The 14,804-nt window shown below is 36.3% G+C and overlaps 7 protein-coding genes across 7 annotated transcripts; 2 read left to right on the top strand and 5 right to left on the bottom strand.

Annotated features, from left to right (window-relative positions):
- Positions 1 to 202: 202 nt before the first annotated feature.
- On the bottom strand, positions 203 to 2,912 carry FDP41_002741 (uncharacterized protein; the record flags this gene model as incomplete). The annotated part of the gene is made up of 2 exons (XM_044705969.1): positions 203 to 885; positions 1,034 to 2,912. The coding sequence occupies 2 exons, from the start codon at positions 2,910 to 2,912 to the stop codon at positions 203 to 205; spliced, it is 2,562 nt and encodes an 853-aa protein (XP_044562939.1).
- Positions 2,913 to 3,958: 1,046 nt separating this feature from the next.
- Positions 3,959 to 4,777, top strand: FDP41_002740 (uncharacterized protein; the record flags this gene model as incomplete). Its single annotated transcript, XM_044705968.1, has 4 exons — positions 3,959 to 4,097; positions 4,194 to 4,243; positions 4,369 to 4,608; positions 4,658 to 4,777. 4 exons carry the CDS (start codon positions 3,959 to 3,961, stop codon positions 4,775 to 4,777), a joined length of 549 nt encoding a protein of 182 aa, XP_044562938.1.
- Positions 4,778 to 4,948: 171 nt separating this feature from the next.
- Positions 4,949 to 6,218, bottom strand: FDP41_002739 (uncharacterized protein; the record flags this gene model as incomplete). Its single annotated transcript, XM_044705966.1, has 2 exons — positions 4,949 to 5,189; positions 5,251 to 6,218. The coding sequence occupies 2 exons, from the start codon at positions 6,216 to 6,218 to the stop codon at positions 4,949 to 4,951; spliced, it is 1,209 nt and encodes a 402-aa protein (XP_044562937.1).
- A 197-nt stretch (positions 6,219 to 6,415) lies between these two features.
- FDP41_002738 (uncharacterized protein) lies at positions 6,416 to 7,357 on the top strand (the record flags this gene model as incomplete). Its single annotated transcript, XM_044705965.1, has 1 exon — positions 6,416 to 7,357. The coding sequence occupies one exon, from the start codon at positions 6,416 to 6,418 to the stop codon at positions 7,355 to 7,357; it is 942 nt and encodes a 313-aa protein (XP_044562936.1).
- Positions 7,358 to 7,400: 43 nt separating this feature from the next.
- Positions 7,401 to 10,093, bottom strand: FDP41_002737 (uncharacterized protein; the record flags this gene model as incomplete). The annotated part of the gene is made up of 3 exons (XM_044705964.1): positions 7,401 to 9,407; positions 9,470 to 9,484; positions 9,539 to 10,093. The coding sequence occupies 3 exons, from the start codon at positions 10,091 to 10,093 to the stop codon at positions 7,401 to 7,403; spliced, it is 2,577 nt and encodes an 858-aa protein (XP_044562935.1).
- Positions 10,094 to 11,547: 1,454 nt separating this feature from the next.
- Positions 11,548 to 12,144, bottom strand: FDP41_002736 (uncharacterized protein; the record flags this gene model as incomplete). The annotated part of the gene is made up of 1 exon (XM_044705963.1): positions 11,548 to 12,144. The coding sequence occupies one exon, from the start codon at positions 12,142 to 12,144 to the stop codon at positions 11,548 to 11,550; it is 597 nt and encodes a 198-aa protein (XP_044562934.1).
- Positions 12,145 to 13,185: 1,041 nt separating this feature from the next.
- Positions 13,186 to 13,968, bottom strand: FDP41_002735 (uncharacterized protein; the record flags this gene model as incomplete). Its single annotated transcript, XM_044705962.1, has 3 exons — positions 13,186 to 13,360; positions 13,417 to 13,769; positions 13,822 to 13,968. 3 exons carry the CDS (start codon positions 13,966 to 13,968, stop codon positions 13,186 to 13,188), a joined length of 675 nt encoding a protein of 224 aa, XP_044562933.1.
- Positions 13,969 to 14,804: the final 836 nt, after the last annotated feature.

Genomic DNA, 14,804 nt, shown 5'->3' with positions numbered 1-14,804 from the left:
CAAACAACGTCTTTTTATAACTTTGTTGAACCAAAATCCCCAATCTAATATTGAATGATAAGAAGTTTCGTTTTCTACTCTACCAGCGGCCTCCTAGCTCAGTTGGCAGTAGCGCTGTCCTAGTAAGACAGAGGTCTTGGGTTCGATTCCCAAGGGGGCCAACAACATTTTTATTAAAGAAATGGTTCTTTCTTGAAACTTTCTACAACTTGGAAGCTCTCATTGGGGTTGAACTGTTTGCTGTCTTCCAGTTTGAAGGAATGAAACACGAGACACATTCTGGATTTTTCAACGAACTTCTTTCTGAAGGTTGTACCTTGTCCTGATTCACCAACTTTTTTACAAACTTCTCCATCTTCTTTCCATTTGTGTTAATAGGAATTCCACTGGTTTGAACAATGACGCTTGGTTTGTGTCGTGCAGATAAGTGTGTTCTGACGGTGTTGTTGATCTTGTCGCAAATCTTTTCATCCAATTCTAACTCTGGTTGTAATTGAACAAACAAAACCACTCGTTCATTTCCATCGACTTGTCTTTGACCCACCACAATAGAATCTACCACTTCCTCGACATGCTGTAACACGTCATAATAACATCCTGTTCCTAATCGAACACCTCCAGGATTTAAGGTGGCATCACTTCGTCCAATGATATAAAATCCAAATCGTTTCGTTTGTTCACTCAAATCTCCTTGTGCCCAAACACCATTAAATTGTGCAAAATAACTGTCATGATAACGCTGAGGTGTTTGATCGCCCCAAAAAAAGAGCGGTGCAGATGGAAAGGGATTCAAACACACCAGTTCACCATTCTTTCCAAATATTCTTTGACCTTCTTCATTCCACACTTGAACATTGAGACCAAGGCCAGCAGTTTGTAACTCTCCTGTTCAATATGTTGTTGTTTCAATTATGGTTCAAAATGTTGTTTTATCCATTCATGATGAATTGTTTTCAGAATCATTCAAAATAATAGTAATCATTAAGAATGAATATCAGAGAAGGATAGATCCCAATATTTTCATTGAACTTACCTGGATAGACGGGCAAGAATGGAGAACCCAACACAAAACATCCATTCAAATCTGTTCCTCCTGATATCGAACTGAGTTGAACATTGGGTATCATATGAGAATACAAATAAATTGCCATACTTGGTGCCAATGGTGATCCAGTAGTATTCACAAGCCTCAAATGGGACAAATTGAGAGGTGTTTTTTTCAATAAATCCACTTTATGAGTGGCCATAAGTGATAAATATCTTGAACTAGTTCCAAAGACAGTAATCTTTTCTTGTTCGATCAATTTCCACATACTGAGAACATTTGGATACATTGGACTTCCATCATACAAAATGATTTTACATCCAGTATATAAACAAGAGACAAGCCAGTTCCACATCATCCAACCACAAGTCGAGTACACAAAAACTGTATCTTTTTCAGTAATATCACAATGCAAATGGGTCTCTTTGATGTGATTAATCAAAACACCAAATCCTTGAGAAATGCATTTAGGTGCTCCTGTGCTACCACTTGTGTAGACAATATGAATGGGATGATCGACACTCACTTGCTCGAATTCGAGATGTGGAGTTGGTCGACAATAATTGTCATGCTGTTGTGACATTTCGTAAGGTCTCATAATTTCCTTCTTGTAGTCGACGGTTCGCACTGGTTGACGATGTTGTTTCTCTTCGTCTGTGATCATCTCTGAAGACATGTGACCAACACCACACTTGATAATCTCCAAATTCTTTTCATTGGTGGTGAATTCCAAAAATTTGACCTTGACCACAGTTTTCAAACTTGGTAAATTCTTCACTAAAAATTCACTACTTTCGGAGGTGGAAAAAACTTTCCCATTAAATGTGTAATGATCACATGTGAACATGAGAACTGGCTCTATATGTTTAAATCTTTCATAAACAATTCGTTTTCCATTGTCTGGGCTCACACTTGACCATATAGCTCCCAAACTAGTCACAGCCAACAAGGCAACAATTGCCTCAATCGAATTTGGAAGGAGAGCCACACAACGATCCATCTTTTTCACACCCAACTCTGTTTTCAAATAATGAGCAAGAATTGAAACTTGATTCCATAATTGTCCATATGTGATTTCTCTCCTTTCAACTTTCACTCCCTTGACACCTTGTTCTCCAAGAGAGACCAAAGCCACTGAGTTTTCAAAGTTTGGATCTAAACATTTGCATAATAAATTTTGTGCATAATTGGTTTTGGCACCCACAAAGAATTTACATCCTAAAAAGGGATGTTTGGAAAAGATTGATTCTTCGTGAACTGGATTGGAGGAAGTGGACAAGTCATGATTGGAAGTGGAATGAAATGAAATCTTACCCAATGGTTCTTTGTTGTCAACATCCTTTGAATCGAGAGTGAACTGGACCGCGCCATTCACTCCATTCGAACATGATCCCTTCTTTTCATGAATGGAATGAGAGTTCTTTTCTTCACTTTCATAGGCCATGGAAGGTCTCACCAAGACGTGTGAAAATTCCTTCGAAGCCTTAATATTCAAAAAACGCCATAACAAACCCCAAAAACGATCATCACTGATGGACCACTGATGAAACAAGTAATTGAATAGAACAGGGTCATGTTCCATTCGAACTTGCATAAACGCTGGCAGTGGTAATTGTTGGTCGAGAAAGAGAGTCCGATATTGTTTCATAATGTATTTTGCAAAGGCATACATGACCGAGTTTTGCATCGAGTTCAGAGAAGGTCTCCACAACATGGTGTCCAATTCGGAATGATGATTGGAAGGAGAAGCATCTTGTTGTTGAGAAGAAGCATCTTCAGAAGAACTTTTGCAAGGGTGAAATTGCAAGAAACTGTTTTGAGTTGTTGTTGTTGGAGAAGAGGAAGAAGAACACTGACGATGAAACATTTTCTTGTGGAGTGGATGAGGTCTTTGAATGGTGCGTAGTAGAAGGAGAGCAGTTGTTGTTGTTGTCTTCTGTGAAGGAACACTGAGAGGTTTCAAATGTGCGAGTTTTGTTTCTCGTTGGAATTTGGTGAATTTTCACTTTTTGAAATTTCGCGAGATTGCAAGGTTCCAATTCCATAAAAATGCTGAAGGTTTATAGCACGAAGAGAGAAAACAGCGTTTGGAACCAAGGTTGAGTCCAGAAGGCAATCTTTCTGCTTGTCGAACCATCAATTAATCCTTGATAAAAATAAAATTTGATGGCCCCCTTGGGAATCGAACCCAAGACCTCTGTCTTACTAGGACAGCGCTACTGCCAACTGAGCTAGGAGGCCTTGTCGTGAAGGTAAAATATATATTATTTATCTAGATAGTTTCTATAATAAATGGTTTACACAAATAATCGAAGCACATCCTTTAAGGAGATAATTACGAAAACTTTTTGGTCCATGCTTTTCTGTGTGACATTTCAACCTTCTCTTTTCAAAATCATGATTTTTGCACTCAATCAAAATCCCATCAATCATTTTTATTGGTTCCTGAAATAGATTTGTGCTTTAAAATTGTCCCAACATCAATAGATCATTTCTCCACATTCGCAATTCTTTGCATGTTTATTGAAGTTATTAATAAGTGAATGAAAGTCTCAACCAAAAAATGAGTCGATTCTACGAAGACATCAAAGCATGCCAAAAAGTAAGTGTTGAGATTTTTCATTATTCCAGGAATCATATCACACTTGAATGGACGACTAATCGGAATTTATTCTTTTTTATTCGTCATACATGTATTGTTATGATAGGGTACGAGTTTTTATTCGTCATTTATTGTTATGATACGAGTTGATGAACTTTGAAACTTTTTAAATCGTATGATGATTCAAAAATGATGATTTGGAAATTGAAATCGGATCATTATTTCAATTGCATGATGATGATTGGATAATTTCACTTTCACATAATGCCTCACTTCTCAAACATTTTCACTGCATGTCATATTATTTAGACATGTTATCGATATTGACTGGCAAGCGTGTGAATAAATTATTACAACATATTAAAGAACAAAATAAGAATGGATGTAAAATGGTAACAAGAGGATTGGATCTACGTGTTTGTGATTCTGTAGAAGATGCTGGCATGATGGGTATGTGGGAATGTCATTTCGTGAGGAAAGGATAACAAAAATTACAAAATTTTTAAAATGTCACTACGATTGTTTAATGACGATGAATGAAAATAGGATATTATTCTGCATCGGCCAATCAAGTAGTAGTGTGTTGCAATCGACATGTACGTGTTGATGAAATGTTGTCAATATTTATGTTTTTCACATGTGAATGTTTATCATTAATGGAATTAATTTTTTTGAATTTCTTATTCATGGTCCATCATTGAATACCATGATACATATTTAGAGAGAGCCTGAAGAACTTGAAAATACAGTTGTTCATGAATTAATCCATGCCTATGATTTTTGTAGATTTCGTCAATTATTTTATTGTAAAGTAAGAGCTTGTTCAGAGGTGAGAGCTTATTCACTAAGTGGTTCATGTTCCAGTCCAGATGAATTATCAGGGTTTACAAGTAAGGAACAATGTTTAAAGGCAAGAGCTATTGCAAGTACGATCATGGCTTGCAAGAAATCAGCTGTTTCTGTAGGTAGTGCAATTTGTGAATTTTGAAATTTGTTAAATATCTTTTTAGGATGTTCATGACATTTTCAATACGTGTATCAATGATGAGCATCCTTTCAAGAGTTCGCCTGATCATCATGTGTTAAAACCTCATGAGCTCCCAGAAGCAGATAAAGTAGTCACCAATTAAGAGATGAATAATATAAAATTCTAAAATTTATTATTCTTGATTGCATTCATTTAATGAGTCTAATATGATTGCCCTACATTGCTTAAATTGAAGGGCGTTTGAAAACATGTTGGGAAATGTATTCCAAACAAAATCTTCAAAATTAAAGTGATCACTTTTCAAGACCTGATCTCATCGATGCTCATCCTGTTGTTTCACATAGTTAATTTCAAGATCATACATGTCCCTTACTGGTTTATATCCAATGTTCATATAAATTGAATTCGAAGTTGGATTAGTCAGGTCTGTAAATAAAAATAAAGCTTCATACGCATCACCATGATTCTTGAGAACATCTATTGCCATGGAATACATGAGAAAAGAAGCTACTCCTTTTCCTCTTTGACTCTTCGAGGTATACACAGAGGAGACTCTGTCAACGTCGAATGAAGAAACACTTTTTGACAGATAAGCAAGGAACTGATGCTACATACCTTCCTGCTTTGGGAATACCTGTCACCAACGCAATACAAATTGGAGTCTTCTCTTGATCATCACCCTTTTCATAACACAAAGTTGCAAAACCATTTTTCAAAACTCCTTTGATTATATTTTCCAAGTAATCTTCTTTCGACTTTTTCTTTTGATTTGGAAATATTTCAGTCATAAATTGGTCCAAAAATTGAATATAAATTTCCAATTGTTTTGCATTGTTTAAATCCAAATAGGAAAAAACATATCTTTCTTGTTGTTTTTCTAAATCTCTACATGGCCGAATGTCATTTGCTTTCAATGAATAAACTCTCAATTTGAAAATTTCAATGTTGGGTTCATTACCAAAATTTTCAACAACATTCTTCAATTTTTCACCATATTCCTTAGCAAACCATTCGGCTTCCAAATTATCGGTCATGACTCCATTCACTGCTCTTCCATATTTCTTCATCAAGTGCTCAATTTCCTCACAGCTTTCTCTGCAGTATAATTTCATCTTCTCCTGAGCATTGCCAATATTCAAAAACAGATCCATCCAAGCGCTCAATATGAAATGTCGTTCTTGCAGGGTTTGATCCAACGAAGGAGCACTCAATAAGAGTCGATACGGCAAGGTCCATATCATGACCATGGCAATCGGTCCTGTATCTGTACTAATGCTGCAAGAGGGTACTCGTTTCATTGTTTGGTCCATTCCATTTCTCAACTCCTCGGAAGAATGATGATCACTCCTCATCTGTTCCAATTCTTCTTCTTGCCTCCGAATGATCATTAGAAATCGTTCGGGATATCTTTGAGGAGTGAGCACACAGGAACGAGAGACTCCCAATAGGGCATTGTTTTCTGCCAATTTCTGAGTGAGAAAGGGAATGGCATGTTCATAATAAAGCTCTGCATTCGTGTAGAAGGTTATCGAGTAGTAGGAACAACAGTTTCTTTCTCTCGCGAGAGGAATTGAGAAAGACATTTTTTTGAAGGGAGACACGAACTGTTGTGAATGCATTTCAGAGATGCCACATGTTCATAGATTTTCAAAAAGTGCAAATTTGCAATTGAATGAAACGTCATGGCTGACTGTTACTATAATTGAAATGTTTTTTTAGGGGGGTGGTTGAAAATTGGATTTGACTTTTCATTTCAATCAAAATTATTTCAACAAAAAAAATGAGCGATTTTGAAGAGGACCGTGAAGACCTTCAGAGTGCTTTCATTGCGTATCACCGATGTTTTTCTTATGTGGATAATTTACTTGAACGATTGTACAAGAATAATGAGGAGATAAAATCCGAGGCTCAAGATCATGCAAAAACAATGGTTCTTGCATGTACTATAGAAGGGTTATTTGATGATTCAATCGGACCATTTAAGACTAAATGTGTGGATCCTATCAAAGAGCCTGAACGACAGAATACTTTAACCAACTCTTCTTTTTTGTTGGATAATCCGAATCAAATTACGAGACTTTCCGAAGAAGAATTGTTTGAAAAAGGATCCAGACTAAAAAATTGTATCAATTCTGACACGGGTTTCAAAAAAGCAATCGTGATGGCAGATAGGAGGTACTTTTATTGGAAAGAACCTGGTAGTGCCAAGTTCTTTTTTCCTCAAGTCGTTCAAAATTTTACTCAAGACCGAAATAAGTTTAGAAGTTATGAATTAAAGGGTGGAGAAGATTTAGATGATTTGAGATACAAAGTGGATTATCTTTCTGAGAGATTTGCTAGAAAGGAACTTAATAATTATTTTGCTTGCATACTTTCAAATTCTCCATCTCTGAATCCTCAATTTGACATGATGGATATGAAAAAGAATTGCCTTCCAGAAAGATTAAGCTATCATTTATTGGTTAACTCTGTGTTCTGTAGAAAGAATATCGAGAGATGTCTTCGAAATAGGGATGCATACATGCTCTCTCAAGATTCATCTTACAACTACAAAATGCCAATGCAAGATCGTTCATTGTCTGAATTTGAGGAGTGTTTGTTTAACTCTGAATTTTCACATTCATGCATTTCTATTGTGGATGATTTTGTTGGCAAAAAAGGAAGTGAAGGACACGCTGCTCGTGCGTGGGAGGAAAAGCTCAGAGAGATGGATAAAATCTAAATGTTGTTGTTGTTTATTTGCGCACTATAATAATTATTTCATGTCATCGATTCAATTCGTGTATGAGAAGGTTGATTGAATCACCAAATTTCTGATCCATCTCTGATGTTGGCTGTTTCCCTACAGGTATTGAGTTCGAAGGTGGAATCTGACTTTCAAATTTTGCCAACAAAGAGTTCAAAGAGCTAGAGGCATAAATGGGTGAAGAAGAAAATTGTTTGACTCTCATTGAAAGCATATCCATTAAAGGTTTGCACATACGGTCAATCAACTCCTTATTCTTGGTTCTTACAATTTCTAGTGCTCTCAAATCAACTTCAATTAACTGGTAACATGTGCAAAGTTCGTCCGTACTTGTAATTAATCTTTTTCCTTGCTCAATGTCTGCAAGAATTTTCAAGTGAAGAGAGGCAGCTTCAAACATGGCTCCCAACGTTAGTGGTTGAACCAAGTGAAAGGGTCCAACAAGTGTGGATAAGGAAAATAGTTTAGCCTCATTCTCCAAACGTTCATCTGTAATGTTGGCCTCTTTCATCATTTGTAATTTGCATCCATGATAATACAAGTTGTGAAGACAGTTCATGATGCTTTTTGTTGTTTCGGAAACTTGTCTTTCAGTTTCATGGATACGCAGGAAATTGGCAGAAAATTCAAGCATCATTAAAAACAAATTGAGATTTTCCTCAGTAATCTTTTGGGCCATAATGGCCATGATGGTATTCGGAATTTTTCCAATGGCATAGAGGCAACCATCACTGATTAGCTTGCCAACATAGGTCCCAAAAGTAAATCCTGGAAAGTTAGCACAATCGTTTAAGAAAAATTCGCCAGACTTATCAACACTAATGGCAGCTAGCACTCGATACTTGAGTAAAAACATTTCATCCAAAGTTAGACCTGTAAAAATAGAATAATTCGCTCCGCTCTTTGCCTCTTCTTCAATAGAATAGTTTAAATGTCTTCTAGTTCTATAATTTACGCTCTTTTTCTTGAAGAATAAATCCACATACTGCAAATAAAATTTAGCCTTGCCTTTGTCTCCAATTCCGCTACAATAACGAGCAAAAAAGCAATACGTTCCAGCAATAAAAAGATTGTCTGCATTGTCAAAGCAATCAGATAACAGCGTTCTTGCTTTTAAATAAGCTAAATTAGCTTCATCATGCACACCAAGAGCTTGACATGTAACAGAGTGTATTGAGTAGAGAAGTGATAATACGTCATTGGTATAAATACCTCTCATAGACTCTTCGTTGAAAAACGCTATTTCCAAGGTAGAGGTTGATAATATTGGATAGCCCATCGATATCACTTCTTCATAGAGCTGAACTGTCCGCTTTTTGTAGGCATTCATATTTAAACGATTTGCTATTGATGAGTCTTGCAATAGTGTGGATGCAATGTGTTGAGCAATAATCTCTTGTTGCTGTTGGGTCATGGTAAATAGAGGTCCGTTTTGATTATCCTTGATTCCAAGACAGTTTAATATTTCTTCAATGGATTCCTTAGATAGGTGTAAAAATGCATTGGATTGGTTAGTGTTTACAACGTTAGTTCCCACCAATTTCGTTTGGTTCTTTTGATCTTCGTTATCTTGATGTTGTGTTTTATGGTTGGATCTGACAGTTGGACCTTGATCACCGAATAAATTAATATTTTGTTGTGATTTATACTGAACCATAGGTTGAGAGTTGATATCGGACGTTAATAAAGATGAAAAGCTTTGTGTTGATTGGTTATTGAAATGTGGCATGTTTGTCGCTTGTTGATTATGTGGGGCTAAGGAAAAATTGTTTTGCAAGTTGTTGAAGGCAGAATCCTGTGGTATCGTCAACAATTTTGATTCGCATGCTTGGTCATGTGTTACGACGCTCTCACTGATTGAAGAATTGATATTTGAAGAAGTTTTGCTTCGTCCATTATTGTTTGTTGGAGGAAGATACAATAAACTAGAATATGGTTGGAACTTTTGATCTTTTCTTCCTTTCATTTTTGGTGATCTATAGGTACATTCCACACCTCGTTTCACGCAATTCAAGCATGAAGGTAACTGTGAAATATTATTTTGTTTTTACAAATTAAAATGAATATTATTTGAAAAGAAATACCTACAGTTCGGTCGCATTTCTGAAATTCAAATGTGTGTAATTTTATCATTTAAAGGAAATTTAAAAAACCTACCTTATGTCTAGACCTACATTGCACACATGCAATCGGGTGACCAGTTTCTAATGGAGAGGCTTCCGGATTTGCCTGAAAAACGCTTTGGAAAGCTTCCTCTGGATGCTCCAGTTTTTCGACATGCCGTTTCTTTTTCTTCTTCGCAACTTGGGGCGAGCCTGAATTAGAAGGTGAACTTTCACTAAGAGAAGAAATGACATAGTGCTGTTGCTGTTGAACGAGTGGAATGGAATTGATTTGTGGGTTTGCCTCGAAATTGAGCATACTAGATGGTGAATGTTGATAGTTCATCGATGGTGGTGAAGAATAAGAAGAGGATGATGACGACGGGCTGATTGATGGCGTGATTGCTTGATGATGGATTATTGGAGAAGAACTTGACAGATGAGAGGAAGGATAGGGTGTTGTGGTTGGTAGTGGATAAGTGTGCTGCATTTCTGGTGATGTTCTAGTATTCATCACTGGCCTATATTTATCACTACTAGAGGCTGGATCACCAAAAAAGTATGGGTTGTTGTTGTTTTGGCTGTTAGGATAATTTCCGTTCATCATCATGTGATTTTAAAAAGATTTTTGTCGGTTTAATTGGTGATCATGCAAGAAAAAGGAATTAGGTTGGTATAACTCAAAGACGCTGAGCACAATCAGACCGATCCAAAATTTCTTGCTGATGATGGTTTGAAGGGTGTCTCTCAAAGGAGGGATCAATGCGAATAATTCTCCACGTGAAGAGGACTCGGGTGTATGGCGCTTCGGTATTTTTTTAAAAGTGAAATTAAGCGCACTTGAGTTCCGACCGAAGGGAATTGCGAATGGGTATGGTCATTATTCCTTGGACCGTGGATGGTCTTTCTTGGAAACACTGATATTGTCCATGATGATCAATGAGGGTCGTCATCGGTTGGCTCTTTTTCATCAAATTGTTATTTTCGGATCATCTTTTTTGTTCTCATTGTTTAGATTCTCTTGGAGAATTTACTCTGTATTCTTTTTGTTTTAACAAAACAATTAAAGAATCGATGAAGAAAGTCTGATGAAGAATCGATGTAACACATTCAAACAAACAATTTTAATTTTGAGATCAACCCCAAGTGGGATCGGTCATCCATTACGTTTTGTTGTCAAATAATCTTGATAGTGTGAGATTTTCCAACCATCAATGTTAGTGCAATTTGAATCTCAATCCTTCTTTTGTATTACTTGACATTCATTTCAAATTAGTTCTCCCTGTGTGATTAAGGAAAAAGTGTGTTGTTTAACTAATAATTGTTATGACTGCCTTCTTCTTTAAAACACATCTTATACCTTAAATTTGTTTCTAAAGAAGTCCCTAAATGGGAGGGTTTTCGGGCTGTAATAAATGAAGTGTTCTAAATCAACATCCATGCCATGATGATCACAATAGTCAAATAATTTAAGCAACATCCTTCCACAACAAAAATCTTTCTCATTACTTCGAACAACACCCACTGATGAGACTTCGAAATGGGCATCCTCAAGTCCTCCTCCTCTTCTTCGTTGTTGTTCAGGAATTCCAATTCTTCTTCCTTGACAAGGAGAATTGTGGTCAAAAAATTCGAATCTGCGAAGATGAAATATTTTGTGGATCTTGAAGAGAGTGACACTACTCTTGAACATGTGCTGTTGAAGGTCAACCAGTTGCTGCAACACAAGTCCTTGGAATTAAATGTTGTACATGTAGAACGTGTTTCCTTAATGGAGGAGAGTGATCAGATCATCATTACATCACATACTCAACTCTATGAGAAGCGTGTTTATGTAGCATTGACAAGAGATCAATTTATTGGCCTTGAACAATAAATGGGCCAATAAAATTTTTATATTTTCAGAAATAAAGCAGTTCATGGAATTGTTGGATTTTGGCATTCCTTGATTTTTTTTAATAATACAGTGTAACAGAGAGCTGGTTCGCTGCGGCTGATGTTTGATGAGGCTCTTGTGTGACATAATGACAAGCGTATTTGAAAATGATAAATTTCAATAAATAATTATTTATTGAAAGAAATTACAATACGATGATCCATAGGGCACTGATTTTCCTCCTCGCCTACCTGACTATTAATTTGCGTTTTCATTTTCTTGCTTGGAACTTCATGATTGGTATTTGCATATCTCTGGACGGTCATTGGATTTGGAATGCTTTTCAATGGTGTTCGAGTTAAAATGTTGCGAGTCCATAATGGTTTCACCTTTTCCAATTGGTCTTTAATTTTCTTCAGAACTGGTCTCTCTTCTTCTCCTGTTGCCAACATGTATTTAAGCAACGACACAAGATGCTCAATTTCATCTCCATACATGTGTTTGTAACTGGTTTGAAAATCATTCAAAAAGCCCAACATTTGAATCTTGTACTCCATACAAGATTGGAATGAATCATCACTATTCAAGGTGTGCCTGTGTTGAAAGTAATGTAGATAATTAACAATAACCACCGCCATTGAATAAATATCTGCTTCATCGGTGTCTAAACTTGGTGCTGAATATGGATACTTGAAAACAAGATCAACGTTTTGATTTGGAATAATTTTTCTATATACCACATTACTCTCGTTCGTCGTCGTAGTTTCTTGTTCTTTCAGCAACATTGAGGAGTTGAAATCAATGATGACAAGCTTAAAGCTTGCAAGTTTCTCCTCATCACTTGAAGCACTATCTCAATGATCCTGATCCAATCGAATCATTAAATTTCCAAAAGAGATGTCCGAATGGAGAATGTTAGATTGGTCTAATTGGAACAATATTTCGAAACATTGTCTCACAAGGTTCATGAAAAATTTGATTCTACACTTGTTCAACCAACGACGAACCGACGGCATATTCATAAAATCGTCCAAAGAGATTATAGTCTCTCTTGAATAGTGATACTCACGAGGTCTGTGGAGTTAACGAGTTTTCTCAGTTCAGGAAAACACTTGTCGTTGTGTTGTTTCATCAAATTGAAAACAACACTGATCAACCTGGAGTTTGAATTAATCGCACGATATTCAAAAACTCGAACAATGTTTGAAAAAGTTGATCTGGTTTGAGAGAGCGTGACAAGGTGTTTCATAACGGATTCATTTTCCGTTCTGAATACAGTGCCCTTGACAAACACTGGTCCATAGAGTTGAGAAAATGCAGAACCATAAAAACTGGTGCATGATGTGTCGCATCTCATAGAGCTTGGTAAGAACTGGAAATTTTTCAAGGCCAACAGTTCCTCTAAAACAATAGCGCACTCTATTTCATTCATTGGGTCAGGAATAAACTTGAAGGGTGGTTCAAAAGAGGTACCTCTCGATTGTTGATTGTGTCCATGATGGAAATTTCTACTTGATTCATCATGTTCATGTTCACTGCGACTTCTTGAATCATCACTTCGATGTTCATCAAGAATTTTCATCCATAGTTGTTCTTGATTTTTCTTAATAGAGAGAGAAAATAGATAAGATTTCAGATCAAATACCGTTTCAGCCCAATAAAATATTCCAACGAATGAGGTGATGTTGAATGATCTGACGCACTGAAACTTTGATACTAGTAAACCGTAAACTTTGATCTTTTGTGCATTTTTATAAGAATGTGCTTTTTTTTTGAAAAGGATGGACATACAGTCTTTAAGCATGCCTTTCATTTCAATATATATTTTAAAATGGTCTTTGTGTCCATGTTTCAGCTCTCTGTCCTCCACATTTAAAGAACACGAAAGGTTGGTCTTCAAAAATATGAATCTGAGCAAACGCGTCTGGAATAAGCCTTGCCTTGTTCTTGAGTGATGTACCTTTAACAGCATATGAGTCAACATATTGGACTGCTTCTTGACTTGTTTTGATAGATGAATGTTAAAAGAGCAAAATACACAGTTAGTATCAACATACGTTCCGAAAATAATGATTTTCCTAAATTTAAATTGGTGATTAAGAATATTAACAATCATTCCCATCAAAGTGGATTCCCAAACATTATCAGGAAGAGACTTTTGTGATTGTAGAAATTCATTATACACAGTCATTATTCTTTGAGATGGAATATCCTTCAATTGAGCAAATATTTCTTCATTAATCATTGATCTTGAATCTTCTTGACTTGTGAGAATCTTATTTAGTTTGCTGATAAAGGAATAATAGTCCATCCAAGAGGAGCTCTGTTCAGTGGCCACGTTTAATTGTTCATGAAAAATGTTTGAAATTTCCTCATACAATGGATTTGTTGTAATGTCAATATTTTCGTTCTACGTGTTTTGATGACGGACACAGGTTGCAATTATTCATTGAAAAGCTTACCTCAATAGAAATCAGGGAGTGGAACAGCCTATCTTCTTCATTTGTTGCAAATTTGAATGGACTTGCATCATCATGCTGAGAAATCTTGTCCAACAATTTCTTCACCTCTTCAGACTCCTCCAAACTGCTCTTCTTAATCTTCTTCATTTCTCGGCTTCTAGATATCAGAGATGATGATTCGGATTTTGTTGGTGTGCTTCTTTTCTTGCTGAGCTTTTTTTTGGACGTTTTGCGTTTAGGCTATTTAAATTTTGAACCTAATGGTTTGGGTTTGTTCCCTTATTACTTCAGGCCCCTAGTCAAACACAACCCCTTCAAAAACTTTGGGTGGAGAGATGAATCCAGATAAATTTAATGTTTTTGGGAAGATGGGCCCTGGAAAATTCTAGAATCAGGTCATCTCAAATGTCGAGATCTCTTCTTCACCTGATTTTGTGGCAATTGTCAGAATGATTGTTCAGGTGAAGGGTAGAGAAAATATATATTTGTCTACAAATATTTAGAAATTATTTTGAGGCATAATATTTTCTTTTCCTTCGAACAGCTGAAGAAACCAAGATTCATTCAAGCACAGCATTGTTTTGCATATGATCAGAAGTACTCTTTTAAGAATTCATTTGTTGTCTAACTAATTTCAGCTTGTTCAATTTGCACAACATGCAAAAAGTCACGATAAAGACCAAAGGCATTCAAAGGTGTAAACTATGGAGGATGTGTAGGGGTGTGTGAAATAATTGGATAAACAATAAGGAAATAATTCAATGAGACGACTCTCAGCCAATAGTTGAACCCATAAAAAGAAACCTATTGGATACATGGCAATGATGAAAACATGCCAAAATCGAAAATGCAAGTTTGAGAGCAGAAACTCCGTGACAGCAAAAATACCAACAACATGAACAGCGTAATTGGTGGCAAGCGATCAAACACAAGCACATGCTCTAAATATCAATAACGCTGTGGAGTACTGAACAGGGTGAGAG

This window comes from Naegleria fowleri (assembly GCF_008403515.1).
Source record: "Naegleria fowleri strain ATCC 30894 chromosome Unknown tig30, whole genome shotgun sequence".
Lineage (NCBI taxonomy): Eukaryota > Heterolobosea > Eutetramitea > Acrasida > Naegleriidae > Naegleria > Naegleria fowleri.
Note: the sequence above shows the minus strand (reverse complement) of the source record. Positions and strands in the feature narration are given on the sequence as shown.